Source organism: Scyliorhinus torazame, chromosome 11 (genome assembly GCF_047496885.1).
Source record: "Scyliorhinus torazame isolate Kashiwa2021f chromosome 11, sScyTor2.1, whole genome shotgun sequence".
Classification (NCBI taxonomy): domain Eukaryota; kingdom Metazoa; phylum Chordata; class Chondrichthyes; order Carcharhiniformes; family Scyliorhinidae; genus Scyliorhinus; species Scyliorhinus torazame.
In genome coordinates, this window is record NC_092717.1 from 32972651 (window position 1) to 32994995 (window position 22345).

Consider the following 22345-nt stretch of genomic DNA (forward strand, 5'->3'; position numbering starts at 1 on the left):
TGAGTAGCACGGTAGCACAGTTGCTTCACAGCTCCAGGGTTCCAGGTTTGATTCTGGCTTGGGTCACTGTCTGTGCGGAGTCTTCCCGTTCACCCTGTGTCTGCGTGGGTTTCCTCCTGGTGCTCTGGTTTCCTCCCACAAGTTGCGAAAAACATTCTGAATTCTTACTGCATGTACCCAAACAGGCGCCGGAATGTGGCGATTAGGGGCTTTTCACAGTAATTTCATTGCACTGTTAATGTAAGCCTACTTGTAACAATAAAGATTATTATTATAGTGAGAAACATTTTCAGTATCCCACAGCCAGTGTGAAATACAAATGATCTAAGGCTCCTATGCCTGTTGGAAAATGCATGTACTGCCAAACATCTCAAAGACAGCACTAGGCTAGATTGTGATGTTTCTCAAGAAGGAATAATTTACTGACACCAAATTTTCCATTCATAAATTGAAGTATGGCCGCTAAGAGGTACTATAATGGAGAATTGAGAGAATACCGTTCAGCCCTCGTGGTTCATAATTCAGGAGTCATGGAAGACTCTCCCCTGCACTGTATCTAGGCCCCTCACAATTTTGTACATCAAATCTGCCCTCAGCCTCTTCAGTTCCAAGAAGAACACTACTCTATCCACTTGGCTGCATTTTTCCAGACCTGGAAACATCCTCGTTAGTCTCCTCTATACCCTCTCTAATGCAATTACATCATTTCTGTAATGAGAGGACGAAAATGGCATTCTTGCCAATTCCATATTCGACAGATGCACATGAAACAGGTAAAATGGTGCGGACAAGATCAAGTATGAATTTCCACTTGTGTTGGTTCTCTTACTATCTGCCACAGACCCAAGTCCTTTAGGATTCGGCCAGCTCATTCAGCTACTAAGCTAAACAGTATTGATTCAGAATGGATCTTGTAACACAAAACTGGCCATCCTTGAGATGTTATGAGCCACCAGCAATGAATTGTGTTCGACCACAATCTTAACCTCGTGGATCTTAATACCCCTCACTCTACCATTACCTTCAAGCCAGGAGGCCAACCCTAGTTTAATGATGAGTGCAAGAGCATGCCTGGAGCAGTAATAGGCAAACCTAAAAATGAGGTTCGAGTCTGGTGAAGCTACAACACAGGACCACATGCATGCGAAGCAGAAAAAGCTGTACGCAACTGGCAGATCCAAGCGATCCCACAACAAACAGGTCAGATCAGAGTTCTGCAGTTGTGCTATATCCAGTCGTGAGTGTTGGTGGATAACTAAACAACTAGAGAAGGAGGGTGCTTCCAAACATCCCCATGGGAATCAAGATTAAGTGTACAATGTAAAGTTTGGTTGCATTCTCTTCTAATTTCACACAGTCCTGTAAAGTAAGCCTGGATTTTTAACATTAGTGAAAGATGTGCAAAATGATGCTCCCTCGGCTTGTGGCCCCCACAACAACATCTGGGATTTTGCCATTTTACATATGGCAAGGATCGTAATTAGATGTAGAGATTTATCTTAACTCAAAAATTACTGCAGATGAAGTTGATTTTTGGTAAGTTCCCTGAAGCACATCCATTAATATTTTTATCTCCGTAAAGTCACATGGCTCCAGAGTTATGCTCCAAACCATCTCTCACTCCAATCCCCATGAAATGAATGGACCTGCTCCAGACTGAACACTGGCAGGCGTTCCTTATAAAGGAAAACGCACAACAACTGAAGGAGGAAGAAACAAATGGCTGGTTTTAGTTTCGACTGAAAATACAATTCTATCCAATATAAAGAAAGCATAGGAGTTATGAGAATTTTTGAGGGTCTGCTCTCACTTAATATTGACAAGCTATTGCCCCGATGGTTAAGACATGACCACGCTTGTGGTATAATTCATCTAGAAAATGCTGTTTGCTTTGTTCCTGTTTAGTCACGATCTGCATATGATACATGAGGCAAAATGTTGGTTTGTTTTAACCAACTGAATCTTTTTTTCTCTTGGTGGGAACTTTTGGAAATACTAACACAACCCACGAAACTGTCCCTGTCAAAAAATAGGTTCAGTATCTCTCAGTAGAAACCATATTACTCATTACAGAAATTTTATTTTACGATGATTTGGAACAACACAGAATTTTAAAGATGTTTGCTTCTTCAGTCTTAAGCTCCCTTGTATGATGTCATAATATAAAATCTTGGGTGGCACGGCAGCGTAGTGGGTAGCACTGCACCTTCCAGCACCAAGGATCGGAGTTTGATCCTGGCTCCGGGTCACTGTCCATGTGGAGTTTGCACATTCTTTCCGTGTCTGCATGGGCCTCATCCCCATAACCCAAAGATGTGCAGGGTAGGTGGATTGGTCATGCTAAATTGGAAAAATTAAGTACAATATATATATATATATATATATATATATATGAAATCTTTATTTTGATTGGTGCACCAGTAACTCTGTTAGATTAGTCGTCCCCATTTAGATTGCCTGATTCCAGAAGGTAACTAACTGGGATGGTAACCAATGTAATTTCAGTCTCATTTATCACTACAATACACTGGAGACATCACACTGTAATTTTATTCTGCTCTCAGTCTCAGTTCAGTGAGCCAGGTTTTTGGTAACAGGTGTTATTTCTTAATACATACACACGATGATGCCATGCCTGACACAGTATGTAGATAGGCCAACGAGAGGCGAGGCCATATTGGATTTGGTATTGGGTAATGAACCAGGACGGGTGTTAGATTTAGAGGTAGGTGAGCACTTTGGTGATAGTGACCACAATTCGATTACGTTTACTTTAGTGATGGAAAGGGATAGGTATATACCACAGGGCAAGAGCTATATATAGATTTCATAGATTATCATAGAATTTACAGTGCAGAAGGAGGCCATTCGGCCCATCGAGTCTGCACCGGCTCTTGGAAAGAGCACCCTACCCAAGGTCAACACCGCCACCCTATCCCCATAACCCAGTAACCCCACCCAACACTAAGGGCAATTTTGGACACTAAGGGCAATTTATCATGGCCAATCCACCTAACCCGCACATCTTTGGACTGTGGGAGGAAACCGGAGCACCCGGAGGAAACCCACGCACACACGGGGAGGATGTGCAGACTCCGTACAGACAGTGACCCAAGCCAGAATCGAACCTGGGACCCTGGAGCTGTGAAGCAATTGTGCTATCCACAAGGCTACCGTGCTGCCCTTCTATATCTGGGGGAAAGGCAATTATGATGCGATGAGGCAAGACTTAGGATGCATCGGATGGAGAGGAAAACTGCAGGGGATGGGCACAATGGAAATGTGGAGCTTGTTCAAGGAACAGCTACTGTGTGACCTTGATAAGTATGTACCTGTCAGGCAGGGAGAAAGTGGTTGAGCAAGGGAACCGTGGTTTACTAAAGCAGTCGAAACACTTGTCAAGAGGAAGGAGGCGGCTTATGTAAAGATGAGACATGAAGGTTCAGTTAGGGCGCTCGAGAGCTACAAGTTAGCTAGGAAGGACCTAAAGAGAGAGCTAAGAGGAGCCAGGAGGGGACATGAGAAGTCTTTGGCAGGTGGGATCAAGGATAACCCTAAAGCTTTCTATAGATATGGCAGGAATAAATGAATGACTAGGGTAAGAGTAGGGCCAGTCAAGGACAGTAGTGGGAAGATGTGCTTGGAGTCCAAGGAGATAGGAGAGGTGCTAAATGAATATTTTTTGTCAGTATTCACACAGGAAAAAGACAATGTTGTCGAGGAGAATACTGAGATTCAGGCTACTAGACTAGAAGGGCTTGAGGTTCATAAGGAGGAGGTGTTAGCAATTCTGGAAAGTGTGAAAATAGATAAGTCCCCTGGGCCAGATGGAATTTATCCTAGGATTCTCTGGGAAGCTAGGGAGGAGATTGCTGAGCCTTTGGCTTTGATCTTTAAGTCATCTTTGTCTACAGGAATAGTGCCAGAAGACTGGAGGATAGCAAATGTTGCCCCCTTGTTCAAGAAGGGGAGTAGAGACAACCCCGGTAACTATAGACCAGTGAGCCTTACTTCTGTTGTGGGCAAAATCTTGGAAAGGTTTATAAGAGATAGGATGTATAAGCATCTGGAAAGGAATAATTTGATTAGAGATAGTCAACACAGTTTTGTGAAGGGTAGGTCGTGCCTCACAAACCTTATTGAGTTCTTTGAGAAGGTGACCAAACAGGTGGTTGAGGGTAAAGCAGTTGATGTGGTGTATATGGATTTCAGTAAAGCGTTTGATAAGGTTCCCCACGGTAGGCTACAGCAGAAAATACGGAGGCATGGGATTCAGGGTGATTTAGCAGTTTGGATCAGAAATTGGCTAGCTGGAAGAAGACAAAGGGTGGTGGTTAATGGGAAATGTTCAGACTGGAGTCCAGTTACTAGTGGTGTACCACAAGGATCGGTTTTGGGGCCACTGCTGTTTGTCATTTTTATAAATGACCTGGAGGAGGGCGTAGAAGGATGGGTGAGTAAATTTGCAGATGACACTAAAGTCGGTGGAGTTGTGGACAGTGCGGACGGATGTTACAAGTTACAGAGGGACATAGATAAGCTGCAGCGCTGGGCTGAGAGGTGGCAAATGGAGTTTAATGCAGAAAAGTGAGAGGTGATTCATTTTGGAAGGAATAACAGGAAGACAGAGTACTGGGCTAATGGTAAGATTCTTGGCAGTGTGGATGAGCAGAGAGATCTCGGTGTCCATGTACATAGATCCCTGAAAGTTGCCACCCGGGTTGAGAGGGTCGTTAAGAAGACGTACGGTGTGTTAGCTTTTATTGGTAGAGGGATTGAGTTTCGGAGCCATGAGGTCATGTTGCAGCTGTACAAAACTCTGGTGCGGCCGCATTTGGAGTATTGCGTGCAATTCTGGTCGCCGCATTACAGGAAGGATGTGGAAGCATTGGAAAGGGTGCAGAGGAGATTTACCAGAATATTGCCTGGTATGGAGGGAAGATCTTATGAGGAAAGGTTGAGGGACTCGAGGCTGTTTTCGTCAGAGAGAAGAAGATTAAGAGGTGACTTAATTGAGGCATACAAGATGATCAGGGGATTGGATAGGGTGGACAGTGAGAGCCTTCTTCCTCGGATGGTGATGTCTAGCACGAGGGGACATAGCTTTAAATTGAGGGGAGATAGATATAAGACAGATGTCAGAGGTAGGTTCTTTACTCAGAGAGTAGTAAGGGCATGGAATGCCCTGCCTGCAACTGTCGTGGACTCGCCAACACTAAGGGCATTCAAATAGTCATTGGAAAGACATATGGACAATAAGGGAATAGTTTAGATGGGCTTAGAGTGGTTTCACAGGTCGGAGCAACATCGAGGGCCGAAGGGCCTGTACTGCGCTGTAATGTTCTATGTTCTATGCTTAGCTTCTAAATGTAGACAACTGCACTGTCTTTGGAGGTCCTGTGCAGACTACGAAGCACGGGTGTCGCCCTACTAACAATATGCTGCAATATCAAGGAAACTTCAAAGCGACAAACTCCTTGAGAATTCTCTATCGTTTCAACTTCTCAAAATACATTTTCTGCAGCGAGTGATATGCGAACTTCCTGAGAATTATTGAACCTATTCCCTGGCTGCTGTACAGGAAAATTTTAGAGGTTGTGTTAATTATTTCCAACAGCTCACTCGAAGAGGGAAGTTTGTGATTAGTATGAGCAAATTAACATTTTGTCCCATATCTCATTCACAGGCTTGGAGTGAATGGGACCAAAACTGGGTGCATTTTCCAAACCATACATGAGAATTATACATAGCCTGTCATGTCTGTAACCCTCAGGGCAATGGCTTGCCAATATTAAGGAAGGAAATCTCTTCAAAATACTCATCAACTGATACTGCCTTGTGCAGTTAACCATTTCTATTGCATGTCCCATTGCCTGTACCAGTGCATTGTCATGCACTTTAGATGATGAATGATCAACTAAAATGGAAATGTTATAAAAGACCAAAAATTAAATCATAAATGCAAAAAAATCAGAATCACCAGTTAGCTCAGAAACAAGGATCAAGATCACAACCATTAATATACCGAATGACTGTAGCAGCCCTCAAGCCAGTTATTCAATACACTCAAAAATACACATACAGATGTAAATAGAGATCGCACTGTACATGAGGCCTATTTTTTAAATTTATTGGAAATAACTGACAATTATTACCTATTATGACTTAGATTGTTTGATAAAATGCACAAGATCATCATCTCACCTTCTCCACAGGGAGAATTATTTGGAGCAGACGTACAGTGGATAATGCAATGCTGACAAATGCCATTCGGTGATGCACTATAGTCGCCTCTGGCTGTTCCGCAGTAATGCTGTTATTGTGATAGCCAAGAGCTTCCCCTAAAGCATCCAAGCTTGCTACCAGGTTTTCCTTCTGTAAATAGCAAGAATTAAAAATATTATTGCTCCTCATAGATCAGGAATACTGGCTAATTACAAGCTGCAACAGGTTATCCAAGTTATAACGGTTCTCTTAGACAAAAACAAAATGTACAGATATCAATACATGCTGGAAGAGAAAGGGGCAATTAAACATTTAGTGATGAACATAACAATTTAAGCAACTGTTTAAAAACATGCATTCGTCTGAAAGTAACATTAGAGCCACAGCTGGAAAACGATAACATGGTCTAATCATAGAATTTACAGTGCAGAAGCAGGCCATTCGGCCCATCGAGTCTGCATCGGCTCTTTCAAAGAGCACCCTACCCAATCCCACACCTCCACCCTATCCCCATAACCCAGTAACCCGATCCAACACCAAGGGCAATTTTGGAGACTAAGGGCAATTTTAGCATGACCAATCCACCTAACCTGCACATCTTTGGACTGTGGGAGAAAACTGGAGCACTCGGAAGAAACCCACGCAGACACTGGGAGAACGTGCAGACTCCGCACAGACAGTGAACCAAGCCGGGAATCTAACCTGGGACCCTGGAGCCGTGAAGCAATTGTGCTAACCACTGCATTTATCCGCTCGTACTTCAACTCATCTGATGTGCCAATGCAGTGTTACATTTTGAATGAGTGTCTTGGCAGGTTATATAAACTTGGCTTATATTATCTTGAGATGTGACCTAAACAAATGTTAAAGGGATTTAAAAGGGCGGATGGAGGAGCCATTTTGTCTGGTGGGTGTAACCAAGAACAAGAGGACATGATCTCAATAGAAGAGCTGAGCAATTCAGGAGCAAAACAGAAACACTTTTTCCAAAGAAATGGTGGCAGAAATTCCTCCAAAGTTTCTCCCCCAAAATGTTACAGATGCTTGGACAATTGAGCTTTCAAGGCCAAGTTAGATAGTTTAGTTAGAGAAGGGTATCCAGGGATATGGAGAGAATACGGAAAAATGTAGGTGCAAATCAGCTAAAATCTCCTATATCCTGCACTAGGTCAAGATCTCTATGCTTGCTAAACTCCCAGTTCCCCAAATCCTCCATTTTAGAATTCTCATCTGCATGTTAAAATCCTGTCATAACTTCCACTTCCCTTTCTCTGTAATACCCTCCGTCTCTCAACGAGCTTCCCTCCCACACCTCAGGCCAAACACTGCTTTCTTCCCTCTTCCTCAACACGGGCAGCTGAGCCTTTATCCTACTAAACCCCAATGATCTGGAATTCTCTCCTAAAGACCTGTCTCTCTTTCTCGCCACCGCTTACATTAAGGTGCTCCTTAAATTGCATCCCTTAGAACAAACTTTGCTCATCTCCGCCCATTATCTCTTCATTAGCTTGGGACCCAATTTTGTCTGCTTCCGCCATTGTGGCATGGCTTTGGATGTTTTTTCTTATACAAATACACAAGTTGCTATCTATACGCTTAGTGCATTTGTGCTCTTGGGTCCTTCCTTGCCTGATGCACCTTGAAGTAAAATGTAACAAATGGGAAGCTAACTAGCTTAACTACCCAATTGCCACCATCTGTACTCATTTTTCTCTGCTGTTTCATTCTAAATGGTTAGAGATATTTTCTCGCAGCAAATATGTACTGAACACCAACTACATTTCACCTGGTCCTTATAAATGAATGGCACATGCCGTCCGTACCTGGTTCATGTCAAGGCAGGCAAACTTGTGTGATGCAAGAAATTGCTATGAAGTCTGCCCATTGTCAGCTCCGCAAACAAATAATTTCTGGGTAGGAATTAATGACCGTCTGCAGGCAATGAATAAAAACTTAGTATTGTCAGCAAGGTATACTTATAAAGTAAGATTCCTACAGCTTCAGGCCACATCCCGAACCAAGCGATTCCAGCAGACAGCATGAAAAGAATAGCCCGGCTGCAAGCATAATGCTGTGAATGCTGGAAATCGGATATATTATTATTGCATATCAAACTGCTATTACAGCACAGCTATTGTCTGACTCTTTGATCTCTGAAAGTTCTAAGTTTAGCATGGGCTCGTCTTTCAAAAACAATTATTGAGGCAGATTGCCAAACTAGCGCTGCTCTGACATTTATTTGCCAGGATATTTACTCACACAACCAGGATTTGTTTCAAGCTCTGAGGACCTTTCTTAGGACAGCTGGAGAACAGCGCCGTTTTTGTGCACATATTAAAGTCTTAACAATATGGACTTATTCCTGATTTACTGCTTCCCCCTACTGGCTAAAACCAGAATGTTCACCTACAAATCGGGAAGTGATGATCAAGACCTGTGGTACCTTTCTCCTGACAGTGGTCAGTGGGATTTGAAGCAGGAGTTGCCAAGATAGCTATTCCTTGTACTTGGAGAAAAACAGGTGTAAATTCGATTCGGCTTACCCTGCCCAATGGAACTAAATAAAAAACCCAGCAAATACTTAACATGCAAGCTGCTGTTAGATACAATGATCGTTTTAAATCAAAGAATACTGTAATAATTCTAATTTCCACTGTTGCTAACCTTTGGTTGGCACTTAGTAAATGTTGCTCGTTGCGTCTTTACTTAATTTGCTCTGTTTAATAACCTTTGCTCTAGAGTCGCCAGGTATCTTTATGCTACCACCACGAGGTTCAAGTTAGAGTGCTGATCAATAACTCAATACACCAGTTAGTACGTTTCAAATGAAAACACATTTATTATACACAGTCAATCACTACTCATGTATAAAACTCTACTTACTAGACTATCTTTAACACTTTAGGCCTATACTTAGCTTTGGAACTGGCCCACCAGGTCAGGGGAACAAATGGCCTTTTGTTCGATTCTGAGTCTGCAGGCTTCAAAGCTGGTATAGACTGGTAGCTAGGAGCGCCTATCTCGTAGTGTGCGTTGACTGGAGACTTACTTGGTTGGTGCAGCTACTAGGCAGGTCACGGTCAAGGGTTGTTTCGAGCTGTTGAGAGACACTGCCAAGAAGGACGAATTGAACTTGGGGACTCTATTTTATAGTCCCCAGGGGCTTCGCGCCCTTCTGGGCAGACCCCGTACCTGGTTCCAAGTGATTGGACTAAGTTGTGATCACTTGGATCGATTTCTCCAATACTGGAGCTGTTCCCTGATCGCTGGGCGATTCCCAAGTGTCCGTTGGCCTTCCTTTGTCTTGGCTCCTGCTGGCGCCGAGGAGTCTGGCTTGGCCTTGATTATCTTAACTGTTTCCAATTGTTCCCGGGGATCGCTCATCAATATGTAGATGGTTGTTCGTTTCAGTGCTGTCTGGGTTCCTGCAAGTTCTGATATACAGGAAACTTTGCACCTGCTTGCTTTTCCTGCGTTTGACTGAATTTCCCTGCATTCTTAGCGGATCCCCATTTTAAAGTCGGGAAGTGGCCAACCCAGGTGGCTACACCACTGCTTACCCCTCGCCAAACTGATGGCATTTATCACTATCTACTCCACTCTCGGAGTCATATCCTGAACTTAGCAGAGCCCCAAATGCACAGAACGGTGACTTTATTATTTGCTACATTGCAACAGTTGATTGTAGGTCAAAAATACTTTGCTGGTTGTAAAGCATTCGCGTGGGGGGGGGGGGGGGGGGGGGGGGGGGGGCGACCATCCTGAATTTATCAAAGGTGTTACATAAATGCAAGTCCTTCATTTATCTCATGTGCTATAGACAATACTAGTTTTGATTGGCGTCAACAATTCTAAAGAGAAATATTACTGATGGATTTTTATTATCATCTGCTCCCAGTGGGGGTTTCCAAACACTGCCGCTGGGTGCCTTTGGGAAAGGAAAACAGCTGCCAGCTGACACTCGACACCCCTGGGTTCAAATAAATAAAATAAATCACTTCACAATCTGTACGGAGAACTGAACCAAGGACTGTACTTGATCTCAGATGAACAGACCAATAACTGTCCTGACCTATTCAATTTCACCTTAATAAATTATTTGACCATGTTTATAGACATATCCAATAAATTGTGTAGTTCAAAATTAACGCAAACAAGCTTAGAAACTCACGACCCCAGATAATAACATGCACTCAAGTGTACCATGACCGGCTCGCTTCAACGCAAGCTGCAGCATACAAGGAAGTCTTACCAGCTCTCGACCAGTAAGGCTGTCATCGACCCAAACATCTTCGGAGATTGAATCACTGATGAGCAACACCACTTCAACCAACAGCTCCAAAACACACATCACAACCTTCCGACGACCTGAAAAAAAGCATTGTCAACTTACTGCTTGAAAATGCAGCGATTCAACAGCATATTTTATATTTTATAAACCTAATATACTGAAGGCAGCGATGGTAAATGGTACATTTGTACTGGAAAATAGTATTTAAGAAACTAGTAAAGACATGTACACTTAGATAAGTTTTGAAAAAGTCTCATTAGAATAGGCTGTTGCAATATGCACTTAAAAAACACTTGGAAAATAAAATAGGAATACAAGGGAAGTGGTTTCTGTTTAACATTTTGAAGTGTACCACTGCCTCATACAGAAAAGTGCTATTACCTAATTTGCATTTTCTGCAGAAACAGTAATATTGTTGCCTCAGACATTCTACAAGGCCACCCGAGAGAATGTTACTGATTTAAATTAGCCTAGTCAATCTTGCCATACTCCACAATAAACAGCAGCCGCAAGCGATGATCTTTGCACAGTACAGTACCAACTGGGGATGCAGTATCCCAACCAGAGGCATGGTTTCCTGGAGTTGCACAGAGCCAAGCAGCTTTCATAACTCATCTTAACGTGGCAGCACCATTGTCTACTGTGGAATCTCTTCAGAATGAATGAGGACTGTATTACCACAATTGTGCTGTCATTGAGAAGGCTGGCAATGAGAACAACCTAATAAGGGGTTCCGCAAGCAGACTGGAAAACTTTTATTTCTTTTCACATAATATCAAAAAATATATACAGAAGGATAGAGCACCTCGAACTATCTCCCTCAGACTTTCTCCACTTTATGGAAAGTGCATTTGTAAAAGCCCTTCCTATTGATTCCCTTGTGTCCCATTTCTTTTCGACCATAAGACATTAAGACATAGAAGCAGAATATTTAGATCACACGGCCCATCGAGTCAGCTCCGCCATTGAAACATGGCTGATATTTTACTCATTCCCATTCTCCTGCCTTCTCACCATAAACCCTGATCCCCTTATTAATCAAGAACCTATCTATCACTGTCTTAAAGACACTCAGTGATTTGGCCTCCACAGCCTTCTGCGGCAAAGTGTTCCACAGATTCGCCACCCTCTGGCTGAAGAAATTCCTCCTCTTCTCTGTTTTAAAGGATCGTCCCTTAAGTCAGAGATTGTGTCCTCTGCTTCTAGTTTTTCCTATAAGTGGAAACATCCTCGCGACGTCCACTCTATCCAGGCCTCGCAGTATCCTGTAAGTTTCAATAAGATACCCCCTCATCCTTCTGAACCCAAACGAGTACAGACCCAGAGTCCTCAACCATTCCTCATACTACAAGCTGTCCGTTCCAGGGATCATTCTTGTGAACCTCCTATGGACCCTTTCCAAGACCAGCACATCTTTCCTCAGATACAGGGCCCAAAACTGCTCACAATACTCCAAATCTGGTCTGACCAGAGCCTTATACAGCTTCTGAAGTACTTCCCTGGTCTTGTTTTCTAGCCCTCTTGACATGAATGCTAACATTGCATTTGCCTTCCTGACTGCCGACTGAACCTGCACATTAACCTTATGAGAATCGTGACTGGCCTTCTGCCAGTCAGCCAATCCTCTATCCCATGCCAGAATCTTACCTTTAACACCATGGGCTCTTAACTTGTTTAACAATCTCCTATGTGGCACCTTGTCAAAAGCCTTCTGGAAATAATCACATCCACTGGTTCTCCTTTGTCTAACTTCCTTGTTACCTCCTTAAAGAACAGATTTGGCTCTGAAGTGGGAAATGGTTCAAAAGGGCACTTGGCACAGAAGATGGCTGCCTGACACACAAGATGGAGACACAGAGAATAAAGCAGACATAACTGATGCCTGGAGTCCAGCGGGGTGCCAGTAGGACAGATAGGAACAGATCCAGGACAAAGGAAGCCAGACAGGAAGATTACAAAATACATAAATGCGGGACACCACTTGAATAAATCTGACTTCAGCCAAGGTGTACATAATGATATGCTAATACGAATGTCTTGGGCCATTTCCTAAAACAAAGGGACAATCGATACTACCTTCCTGCTGCTGCCTGTAACCAGTTAAACCTCTGACTGTGGCCATGTGTAAATGACAAAATGCTTACAAATAGCGATGTACAATCTATAAAATGTTTAAAGATAACAAGGTGATAATTGTTTTGTATCTGGGCTCATTGTGAACCCAAAGTATAAAATGACTGCCAGCCATTCAAACCGGGAGAAAGGCTGGCTACTGTACCGCGGGGGACGTACGCTTTCTCCCGAAGCTTCGTGTAACAATAAAACTGCATTTATCTGATCACAGCAAGTCTGACTCTTGAAGTGGTTGATTTTTCCCGCAACACCTCCCTTTGACAAAGCCGTGCTGACTCAGTCCCATTTTATCATGCACTTCCAAGTACTCCGCAATCTCATCTTTAATAACGGACTCTAAAATCTTACCAATGACCAAAGTCAGGCTAACCGGCCTAAAATCTCCAGTCATCTGCCTCCCTCCCTTCTTAAACAGTGGAGTTACATTAGCCATTTTCCAGTCCTCTGGGACCCTTCCTGCCTCCAGTGATTCCTGAAAGATCACCACCAATGCCTCCACAATCTCCTCAGCTATCTCTTTTAGAACCCTGGGGTGTAGTCCATCCGGTCCAGGTGACTTATCCACCTTCAGACCTTTCAGTTTCCCCAGAACCTTCTCCTTAGTGATGGCCAGTGCACTCACCTCTGCCCCCTCATTCTCCTGGAGCTCTGCCATCCCACTGGTGTCTTCCACTGTGAAGACTGATACAAAGTAACTATTCAGTTTGTCTGCCATTTCTTTGATTCCTATTATTACTTCTCCAGCCACGTTTTCCAGTGGTCCAATGTCTATTTCTGTCTCTCTCTTACCTTTTATATATTGAAAAAAACCTCTTCCTATCTTCTTTTATATTACTAGCTAGCCTGCACTCATTTCATCTTCTCTCTCCTTATTGCTTTTTTAGTTGTCCTCTGCGCGCTTTTATTTAAAAAAAAATATATATTTTATTCAAGATTTTTTGGCCAAACTTAACAGCACATAGCGTTTCCTTTACACAGCAATAAAACAATATAAATAACAATGGCCAGTTTTAAACAAGTAAATAAATAATATATGAACAAAATCAAAAATAAAACTAAATGGCAACTGCCTTGTCCAAGATAAATACTCTCCAAAAATACAATCCAATATACAATTACATATACCAACTACCTATACATATACAATAACATCCCTGAGAGTCCTTCTAATTCCTCCCCCCCCCCCCCCTTCCCCCCCACTCCCCCCCCCCCCCGGTTGCTGCTGCTGTCTTCTTCTTTTCCATTCCCTCTATCTTTTTTTGTGAGGTATTCGACGAACGGTTGCCACCGCCTGGTGAACCCTTGAGCCGACCCCCTTAGAACGAACTTAATCCGTTCCAACTTTATAAACCCTGCCATGTCCTTTATCCAGGTCTCCACACCCGGGGGCTTGGCTTCCTTCCACATTAACAATATCCTGCGCCGGGCTACTAGGGACGCAAAGGCCAAAACATCAGCCTTTGTCGCCTCCTGCACTCCCGGCTCTTCTGCAACCCCGAATATAGCCAACCCCCAGCTTGGTTCGACCTGGACCACCACCACCTTCGAAAGCACCTTTGTCACCCCCACCCAAAACCCCTGTAGTGCCGGGCATGACCAGAACATGTGGGTATGATACGCTGGGCTTCTCGAACATCTCCCACACCTATCCTCTACTCCAAAAAATTTACTGAGCCGTGCTCCAGTCATATGCGCCCTGTGTAACACCTTAAATTGTATCAGGCTTAGCCTGGCACACGAGGACGATGAGTTTACCCTACTTAGGGCATCAGCCCACAGCCCCTCCTCAATCTCCTCCCCCAGCTCTTCTTCCCATTTCCCTTTCAGCTCATCTACCATGATCTCCCCCTCGTCCCTCATTTCCCTATATATGTCTGACACCTTACCGTCCCCCACCCATGTCTCTGAGATCACTCTGTCCTGCACCTCCTGCGTCGGGAGCTGCGGGAATTCCCTCACCTGCCGCCCCGCAAAAGCCCTCAGTTGCATATACCGAAATGCATTCCCTTGGGGCAACCCATATTTTTCCGTCAGCGCTCCCAGACTCGCAAACGTCCCACCTACGAACAGATCTCTCAATTGTGTTACCCCTGCTCTTTGCCATGCTCCAAATCCCCCATCCATTCTCCCCGGAACAAACCTATGGTTATTTCTTATCGGGGACCGCACCGAGGCTCCCGTCTTTCCCCTGTGCCGTCTCCACTGCCCCCAGATTTTCAGTGTAGCCACCACCACCGGGCATGTGGTGTATTTCTTCGGTGAGAACGGCAACGGCGCCGTCACCATAGCTTGTAGGCTAGTCCCCCTGCAGGACGCCCTCTCCAATCTCTTCCATGCCGCTCCCTCCTCTTCTCCCATCCACTTACACACCATTGAGATATTGGCGGCCCAGCAGTACTCACTTAGGCTCGGTAGTGCCAGCCCCCCCCTGTCCCTACTACGCTGCAAAAATCCCCTCCTCACTCTCGGGGTCTTCCCGGCCCACACAAAATTCATAATACTCTTCTCAATTCTTTTGAAAAATGCCTTCGTGACCACCACCGAGAGGCACTGAAACACAAAAAGGAATCTCGGGAGGACCACCATTTTAACCGCCTGCACCCTCCCTGCCAGTGACAGGGACACCATGTCCCATCTCTTAAAGTCCTCCTCCATCTGTTCCACCAACCGCGTTAAGTTTAACCTATGCAATGTACCCCAATTCTTGGCTATCTGGATCCCCAAGTACCGAAAGTCCCTTGTTACCTTTCTCAACGGTAAGTCCTCTATTTCTCTGCTCTGCTCCCCTGGATGCACCACAAACAACTCACTTTTCCCCATGTTCAATTTATACCCTGAGAAATCTCCAAACTCCCCAAGTATCCGCATTATCTCTGGCATCCCCTCCGCCGGATCCGCCACGTATAACAACAAATCATCCGCATACAGAGATACCCGGTGTTCTTCTCCTCCCCTGAGTACTCCCCTCCACTTCCTGGAAACCCTCAATGCTATTGCCAGGGGCTCAATCGCCAGTGCAAACAATAATGGGGACAGAGGACATCCCTGCCTCGTCCCTCTATGGAGCCGAAAATATTCAGACTCCTGTCCATTCGTGACCACGCTCGCCATCGGGGCCCTATACAGCAGCTGTACCCATCTTATATACCCATCTCCAAAGCCAAATCTCCTCAGCACCTCCCACAAATAATCCCACTCCACTCTATCAAATGCTTTCTCGGCATCCATCGCCACCACTATCTCCGCTTCCCCCTCTAGTGGGGGCATCATCATTACCCCTAGCAGCCTCCGTATATTCGTATTCAGCTGTCTCCCCTTCACAAACCCAGTTTGGTCCTCATGGACCACCCCCGGGACACAATCCTCTATCCTCATTGCCATTACTTTGGCCAGAATCTTAGCGTCCACGTTCAGGAGGGAAATAGGCCTATAGGACCCGTATTGCAGCGGGTCTTTTTCCTTCTTTAGGAGGAGCGATATCGTTGCCTCTGACATAGTCGGGGGCAGCTGCCCCCTTTCCCTCGCCTCATTAAAGGTTCTCATCAGTAGCGGGGCCAGCAAGTCCACATATTTCCTATAAAATTCAACTGGGAATCCGTCTGGTCCCGGGGCCTTCCCCGCCTGCATGCTCAGAATTCCTTTCACTACTTCCTCCGTTTCAATCTGTGCTCCCAGTCCCACCCTCTCCTGCTCCTCCACCTTAGGAAATTCCAGCTGGTCCAGAAAACACATCATTCTCTCCTTCCCATCCGGGGGCTGAGCTTCATATAATCTTTCATAGAATGCCTTGAACACTCCATTCACCCTCTCCGCTCCCCGCTCCATCTCTCCCTCATCTCTCACTCCACCTATCTCCCTCGCTGCTCCCCTTTTCCTCAGTTGGTGGGCCAGCAACCTGCTCGCCTTCTCCCCATATTCGTACTGTACACCCTGTGCCTTCCTCCACTGTGCCTCCGCATTACCCGTAGTCAGCAAATCAAATTCTACATGTAGCCTTTGCCTTTCCCTGTACAGTCCCTCCTCCGGTGCCTCCGCATATTGCCTGTCCACCCTCAGAAGTTCTTTCAGCAACCGCTCCCGTTCCCTACCCTCCTGCTTTCCTTTATGTGCCCTGATTGATATCAGCTCCCCTCTAACCACTGCCTTCAGCGCCTCCCAGACCACTCCCAACTGGACCTCCCCATTATCATTGAGTTCCAAGTACCTTTCAATACACTCCCTCACCCTTAAGCACACCCCCTCGTCCGCCAATAGTCCCATGTCCATTCTCCAGAGTGGACGCTGTTCTTTTTCCTCCCCTATCTCCAAGTCCACCCAATGTGGAGCGTGATCCGAAATAGCTATAGCCGTATATTCCGTCCCCGTCACCTTCGGGATCAGCGCCCTTCCCAAAACAAAAAAGTCTATCCGTGAATAAACTTTGTGGACATAGGAGAAAAACGAAAACTCCTTGCTCCTAGGTCTACTAAATCTCCAGGGGTCTACTCCTCCCATCTGCTCCATAAAGTCCTTAAGCACCCTAGCTGCTGCCGGCCTCCTTCCGGTCCTGGACCTCGATCTGTCCAGCCCTGGTTCCAGCACCGTGTTAATATCTCCACCCATTACCAGCTTCCCCGCCTCTAGGTCCGGGATACGTCCTAGCTGCGCCTCATAAAGTTGGCATCATCCCAGTTCGGGGCATATACGTTCACTAAGACCACCGCCTCCCCTTGTAATTTGCCACTCACCATCACGTATCTGCCCCCACTATCCGCCACTATGGTCGTTGCCTCAAACATTACCCGCTTCCCCACTAGTATGGCCACCCCCCTGTTTTTTGCATCTAGCCCCGAATGAAACACCTGCCCCACCCATCCTTTGCGTAGTCTGACCTGGTCTATCAGTTTCAAATGCGTCTCCTGCAGCATAACCACATCTGCCTTAAGTTTCTTTAGGTGTGCGAGTACCCGTGCCCTCTTTATCGGCCCGTTCAGCCCTCTCACATTCCACGTGATCAGCCGGGTTGGGGGGCTCTTTACCCCCCCCCCCCCTTGTCGACTAGCCATCCCCTTGTTTAATCCAGCTCCTCACCCGGTTCCCACATAGCTGCCCCCCCCCCAGGCGGCGCCCCCCCGCCCTGCCCACCCCACCCCATACCAGCTCCCCCTTCTCCCCAGCAGCAGCAACCCAGTTAACCCCCCCACTAGATCCCTCACTAGCGTAATTGCACCCCCCATGTTGCTCCCAGAAGTCAGCAAACTCTGGCCGACCTCGGCTTCCCCCCCGTGACCTCGGCTCGCACTGTGCGACGCCCCCTCCTTCCTTCTTCCCTGTTCCCGCCATAATTATCATAGCGCGGGAACAAAGCCCGCGCTTCCCTTTTGGCCCCGCCCCCAATGGCCGACGCCCCCAGCTCCTCCACCTCCCTCCCTCCCTCCCCCATAACATGGGGAAGAGAGAAAAGTTACAGGGTCGCAGGATTAACAACTTAAAAATCATCTCTCCCCCCTTTTCCCCCCCCATATTCGCCCCACCACTTTGTCTCAAACGTTCTTTTTTATAACCCACTTATTCCAATTTCTCTTCGACAATAAATGTCCATGCCTCATCTGCCGTTTCAAAGTAGTGGTGTTTCCCTTGATGTGTGACCCACAGTCTTGCCGGCTGCAGCATTCCAAATTTGACCTTCCTTTTATGAAGCACCGCCTTCGCCCTCCTTCTCGCCACCTCCGCACTCCAATCTTGATATACGCGGATCACCGCGTTCTCCCACCTACTGCTCCAGGTTTTCTTTGCCCATCTGAGGACCATCTCTCTGTCCTTATATCGGAGAAATCTCACCACTATGGCTCGGGGAATTTCTCCAGCCCTCAGTCTTCGCGCCATAACTCGATAGGCTCCCTCCACCTCCAACGGACCCATCGGGGCCTCCAATCCCATTAACGAGTGCAGCATCGTGCTCACATATGCCCCGACGTCCGCCCCCTCTGCACCCTCGGGAAGACGAAGAATCCTTAAATTCTTCCTCCTCGCATTATTCTCCAGCACCTCCAGCCTTTCCACACACCTTTTATGGTGTGCCTCGTGCATCTCCATCTTCACCACCAGGCCTTGTATATCGTCCTCGTTCTCGGCAGCCTTTGCCTTCACGACCCGAAGCTCCTGCTCCTGGGTCTTTTGCTCATCCTTTAGCCCTTCAATCGCCTGTAATATCGGGGCCAACAGGTCCTTCTTCATCTCCTTTTTAAGTTCTTCCACGCAGCGCTTCAAGAACTCGTGTTGTTCAGGGCCCCATATTAAACTGCCACCTTCCGACGCCATCTTGGTTTGTGCTTGCCTTCCTTGCCGCTGCTCTAAAGGATCCACCGCAATCCGGCCACTTTCCTCTCCTTTTTCCATCCGTGTCCAGGGGGGATTCCCTTCTGGTTTACCGCACAGTGTTTTTAGCCGTTAAAATTGCCGTTGCGGCTCCTATTAAGAGCCCAAAAGTCCGTTCCACCGGGAGCTGCCGAAACGTGCGACTTAGCTGGTCATCGCCGCACCCGGAAGTCCTCTGCGCGCTTTTAAAGGATTCCCAGTCCTCTGGCTCCCCACTAATCCTCACCACTTTGTATGCTTTTTCTTTTGCTTTTATGCTGTCCCCGACTTCCCTCGTCAGCCATGGATGCCTTGTCCTCCCCTTAGCATGTTTCCTCCTCCTTGGGATGAACTTCTACTGTGCCTCCCGAATAACCCCCCAAAACTCCTGCCATTGCTGTTCCAATGTCTTCCCTGCTAGGCTACTTTTCCAATCAACTCTGACCAGCTCCTCCCTCATGTCTTTGTAGTTACCCTTATTTAAGTGTAATACTGTTACATCAGATTCCAGCTTCTCCCTCTCAAATTGCAGGGTAAATTCTATCATATTGTGGTCACTGCTCCCTAAGGGTTCCTTCCCCTTAAGTTCCCTAATCAAATCTGCCTCATTACACATCACCAAATCCGGAATTGCCTGTTCCCTAGTGGGCTCTACCGCAAGCTGCTCCAAAAAAATCCATACATTCCACAAATTCCTTTTCTTGGGATCCACGACCAACCTGATTTTCTCAATTCACCTGCATATTGAAGTCCCCCATGATTATTGTAATATTGCGTTTTTTTCATTCCTTTTCTACCTTCCGATTTATTTTCTGCCCCCCATCCTGACTACTGCTAGGAGGCCTGTACATAACTCTCATCAGGGTATTTTTACCTTTGCGATTCCTCAACTCTACCCACAGAGATTCTATGCCTTCTGATCCTATATCGCTCCTTGCTATCGATTTAACTACATTCCTTACTAACAATGCAACCCCACCCCCTTTGCCCATCTGCCTGTCCTTTTGATAGGACAAATATCCTTGTATATTTAGATCCCAGCCCTGATCCCCTTGCAGCCACGTCTCGGTGATGCCCACAACATCGTACCAATTTCACTGTGCGCATCAAGTTCATTTACCTTGTTCCGTATACTGTGCGCATTAAGGTACAATACCCTGAGTCCTGCATTGACCACCTCCCTTCTCACACTTGTCACCTTTTTTGCTCTGCCTGAGGGTGATGTTGCTCTCTTATTTTTGTTCTCTATTTCCCCTTCAGTTATGACACCTTCTAAGCTAATGCTCTGTGGTGATCATTTTTGATCCATGGATATTTAATGGAAATAAACAAAAAGAACAAAGAAATGTACAGCACAGGAACAGGCCCTTCGGCCCTCCAAGCCCATGCCGACCATGCTGCCCGACTAAACTACAATCTTCTACACTTCCTGGGTCCGTATCCCTCTATTCCCATCCTATTCATGTATTTGTCAAGATGCTCCTTAAATGTCACTATCGTCCCTGCTTCCACCACCTCCTCCGGTAACGAGTTCCAGGCACCCACTACCCTCTGCGTAAAAAACTTGCCTCGTACATCTACTCTAAACCTTGCCCCTCTCACCTTAAACCTATGCCCCCTAGTAATTGACCCCTATACCCTGGGGAAAAGCCTCTGACTATCCACTCTGTCTATGCCCTTCATAGTTTTGTAGACCTCTATCAGGTCTCCCCTCAACCTCCTTCGTTCCAGTGAGAACAAACCGAGTTTATTCAACCGCTCCTCATAGCTAATGCCCTCCATACCAGGCAACATTCTGGTAATATACCTTTAAGTTGAGCAGACAGGAGGAACTCAAACACTGTAAAATAGTACAGTGTGCTAACTTTTGAAGGGCAGAACTCAGACTTTTGGGCACTCGGGAGATCGGAGGGATTTGGTTCAATTGGTTGACTGGTGGTTAATTAATCGGCCAAAGGCCGTATTCTACCCGGCAACAGGTGGTGCTCGAGTCCTACCCGAGTGGAATGGTTTTCAGAGGATGCAGGAACCGTCTGTCAGTCGGATCCTGGACACCGAAAGGAGCAGCTGGGAGTGTCTCTCTCTCTCTCGCTCTCTTTATCCAGAAATGCTGCTTACTGCTGACTTCTGAATCTGCAGAGAGGTTCTTGAGACCTGAATGAATCTATAGTGACATCCTTTACAGGCTGAAAGTTAAAAACTTCAAACTGAAGGCCAGATTGAAGAAAGATGTACTGGAAGAGGTTCATCTGAAGCAAAGACCCTTATCCTTTTACTTTCATCATTATTTTACACTTTACACCCTTCTTTTCCCCTGTGTTTGTCTGTGTTGTGTGTGTATATATAAAGGGTGGCGCGTGTTAAAGAGAGGGGCTTAGGAATTAGATAATAGTTGACCAGTTTTATTTGCTGCATATTTAACTACTGTTACTGTTAGTAATAAAAATTAATTATGTTTAAATTTACAAATACGTTGACTGCAGTTATTGGGCAGCCCAACACCAAAGACTTTGCGTAATTTCTAAGAATTGTTCATTTCAATTGTGTTGCGACACCGGGTCAAGTGGGGCTGGAATTGATCACACACGAGCCCAGAGTATCGTAACACGTTACATCACTGATAACCATAAATGTCCTCAGCTCTCTAAAGTACTGTGCTCATTAGGAGCATCTGCCCAAAAGATAATTTTCCAAACAGCCAAGTTAAAAATTAATACAATACCCAAATTTTGCTGATCCTTGCCCACGAGGAATTATTTTTGATAATGGTGTCACAACACCCTGAGCTAGTGTGGAGTCAATTCCAGCCCCACAGGTGAAATTAGATTTTATTTAAAATATTCAAGGTCCTTGGTTAAGCCCAATAAACTAGACGCCAGGTTAGTAACTTTAAAATACAGGTAACCTTATTATAATTAAATGGACAGAAAATGTAACTGAGTGTCTACTGCCCATTTCCCAACCCACCGACCCCACCTTCCTAACTTGCCTCACTCTCTATACACACAGGCGGTAGCTAGTAAGTCTGTCAGGCTACTACAAGGTCACTAGTCAGATCAGTATCGTGTCAACCCACAGTTGAATATGTACAGCAGTTCATCTAGTTGAATAAAACAGTGTTGGATCTTCTCCCGTGTTAGACGTCTGTTTCTAACTTCCCTGCACTGAGTGCAGTCCACATCGAACCAACCTGCCTAACACATCAAGTTCTTTCCCAACTTAGTTTCTTTCCAACAAGAGGAACAAAGTAGATGTTAATCTAGATAAAATTACAGCAGCAAATTAACCTTTAACTGACACCAGCCATGCGCTATTTAGTGTAGTTCCCCACTGTCGGCAGTGATCCTGAAGGAACCGGCC

At 45.7% G+C, this 22345-nt stretch overlaps 1 protein-coding gene across 4 annotated transcripts in view; it reads right to left on the minus strand.

Moving 5' to 3' along the window:
* Positions 1–22345, minus strand: part of rttn (rotatin) — a 294394-nt gene that overhangs the window by 209030 nt on the left and 63019 nt on the right. For all 4 annotated transcript variants that reach the window (XM_072467133.1, XM_072467134.1, XM_072467132.1 and 1 more), the window contains exons 10-11: positions 10478–10593; positions 6205–6375 (exon numbers count right to left, since the gene is read on the minus strand). In XM_072467133.1, coding sequence (XP_072323234.1) covers positions 6205–6375; positions 10478–10593 — 287 coding nt within the window. The remainder of the gene's footprint in view (positions 1–6204; positions 6376–10477; positions 10594–22345) is intronic.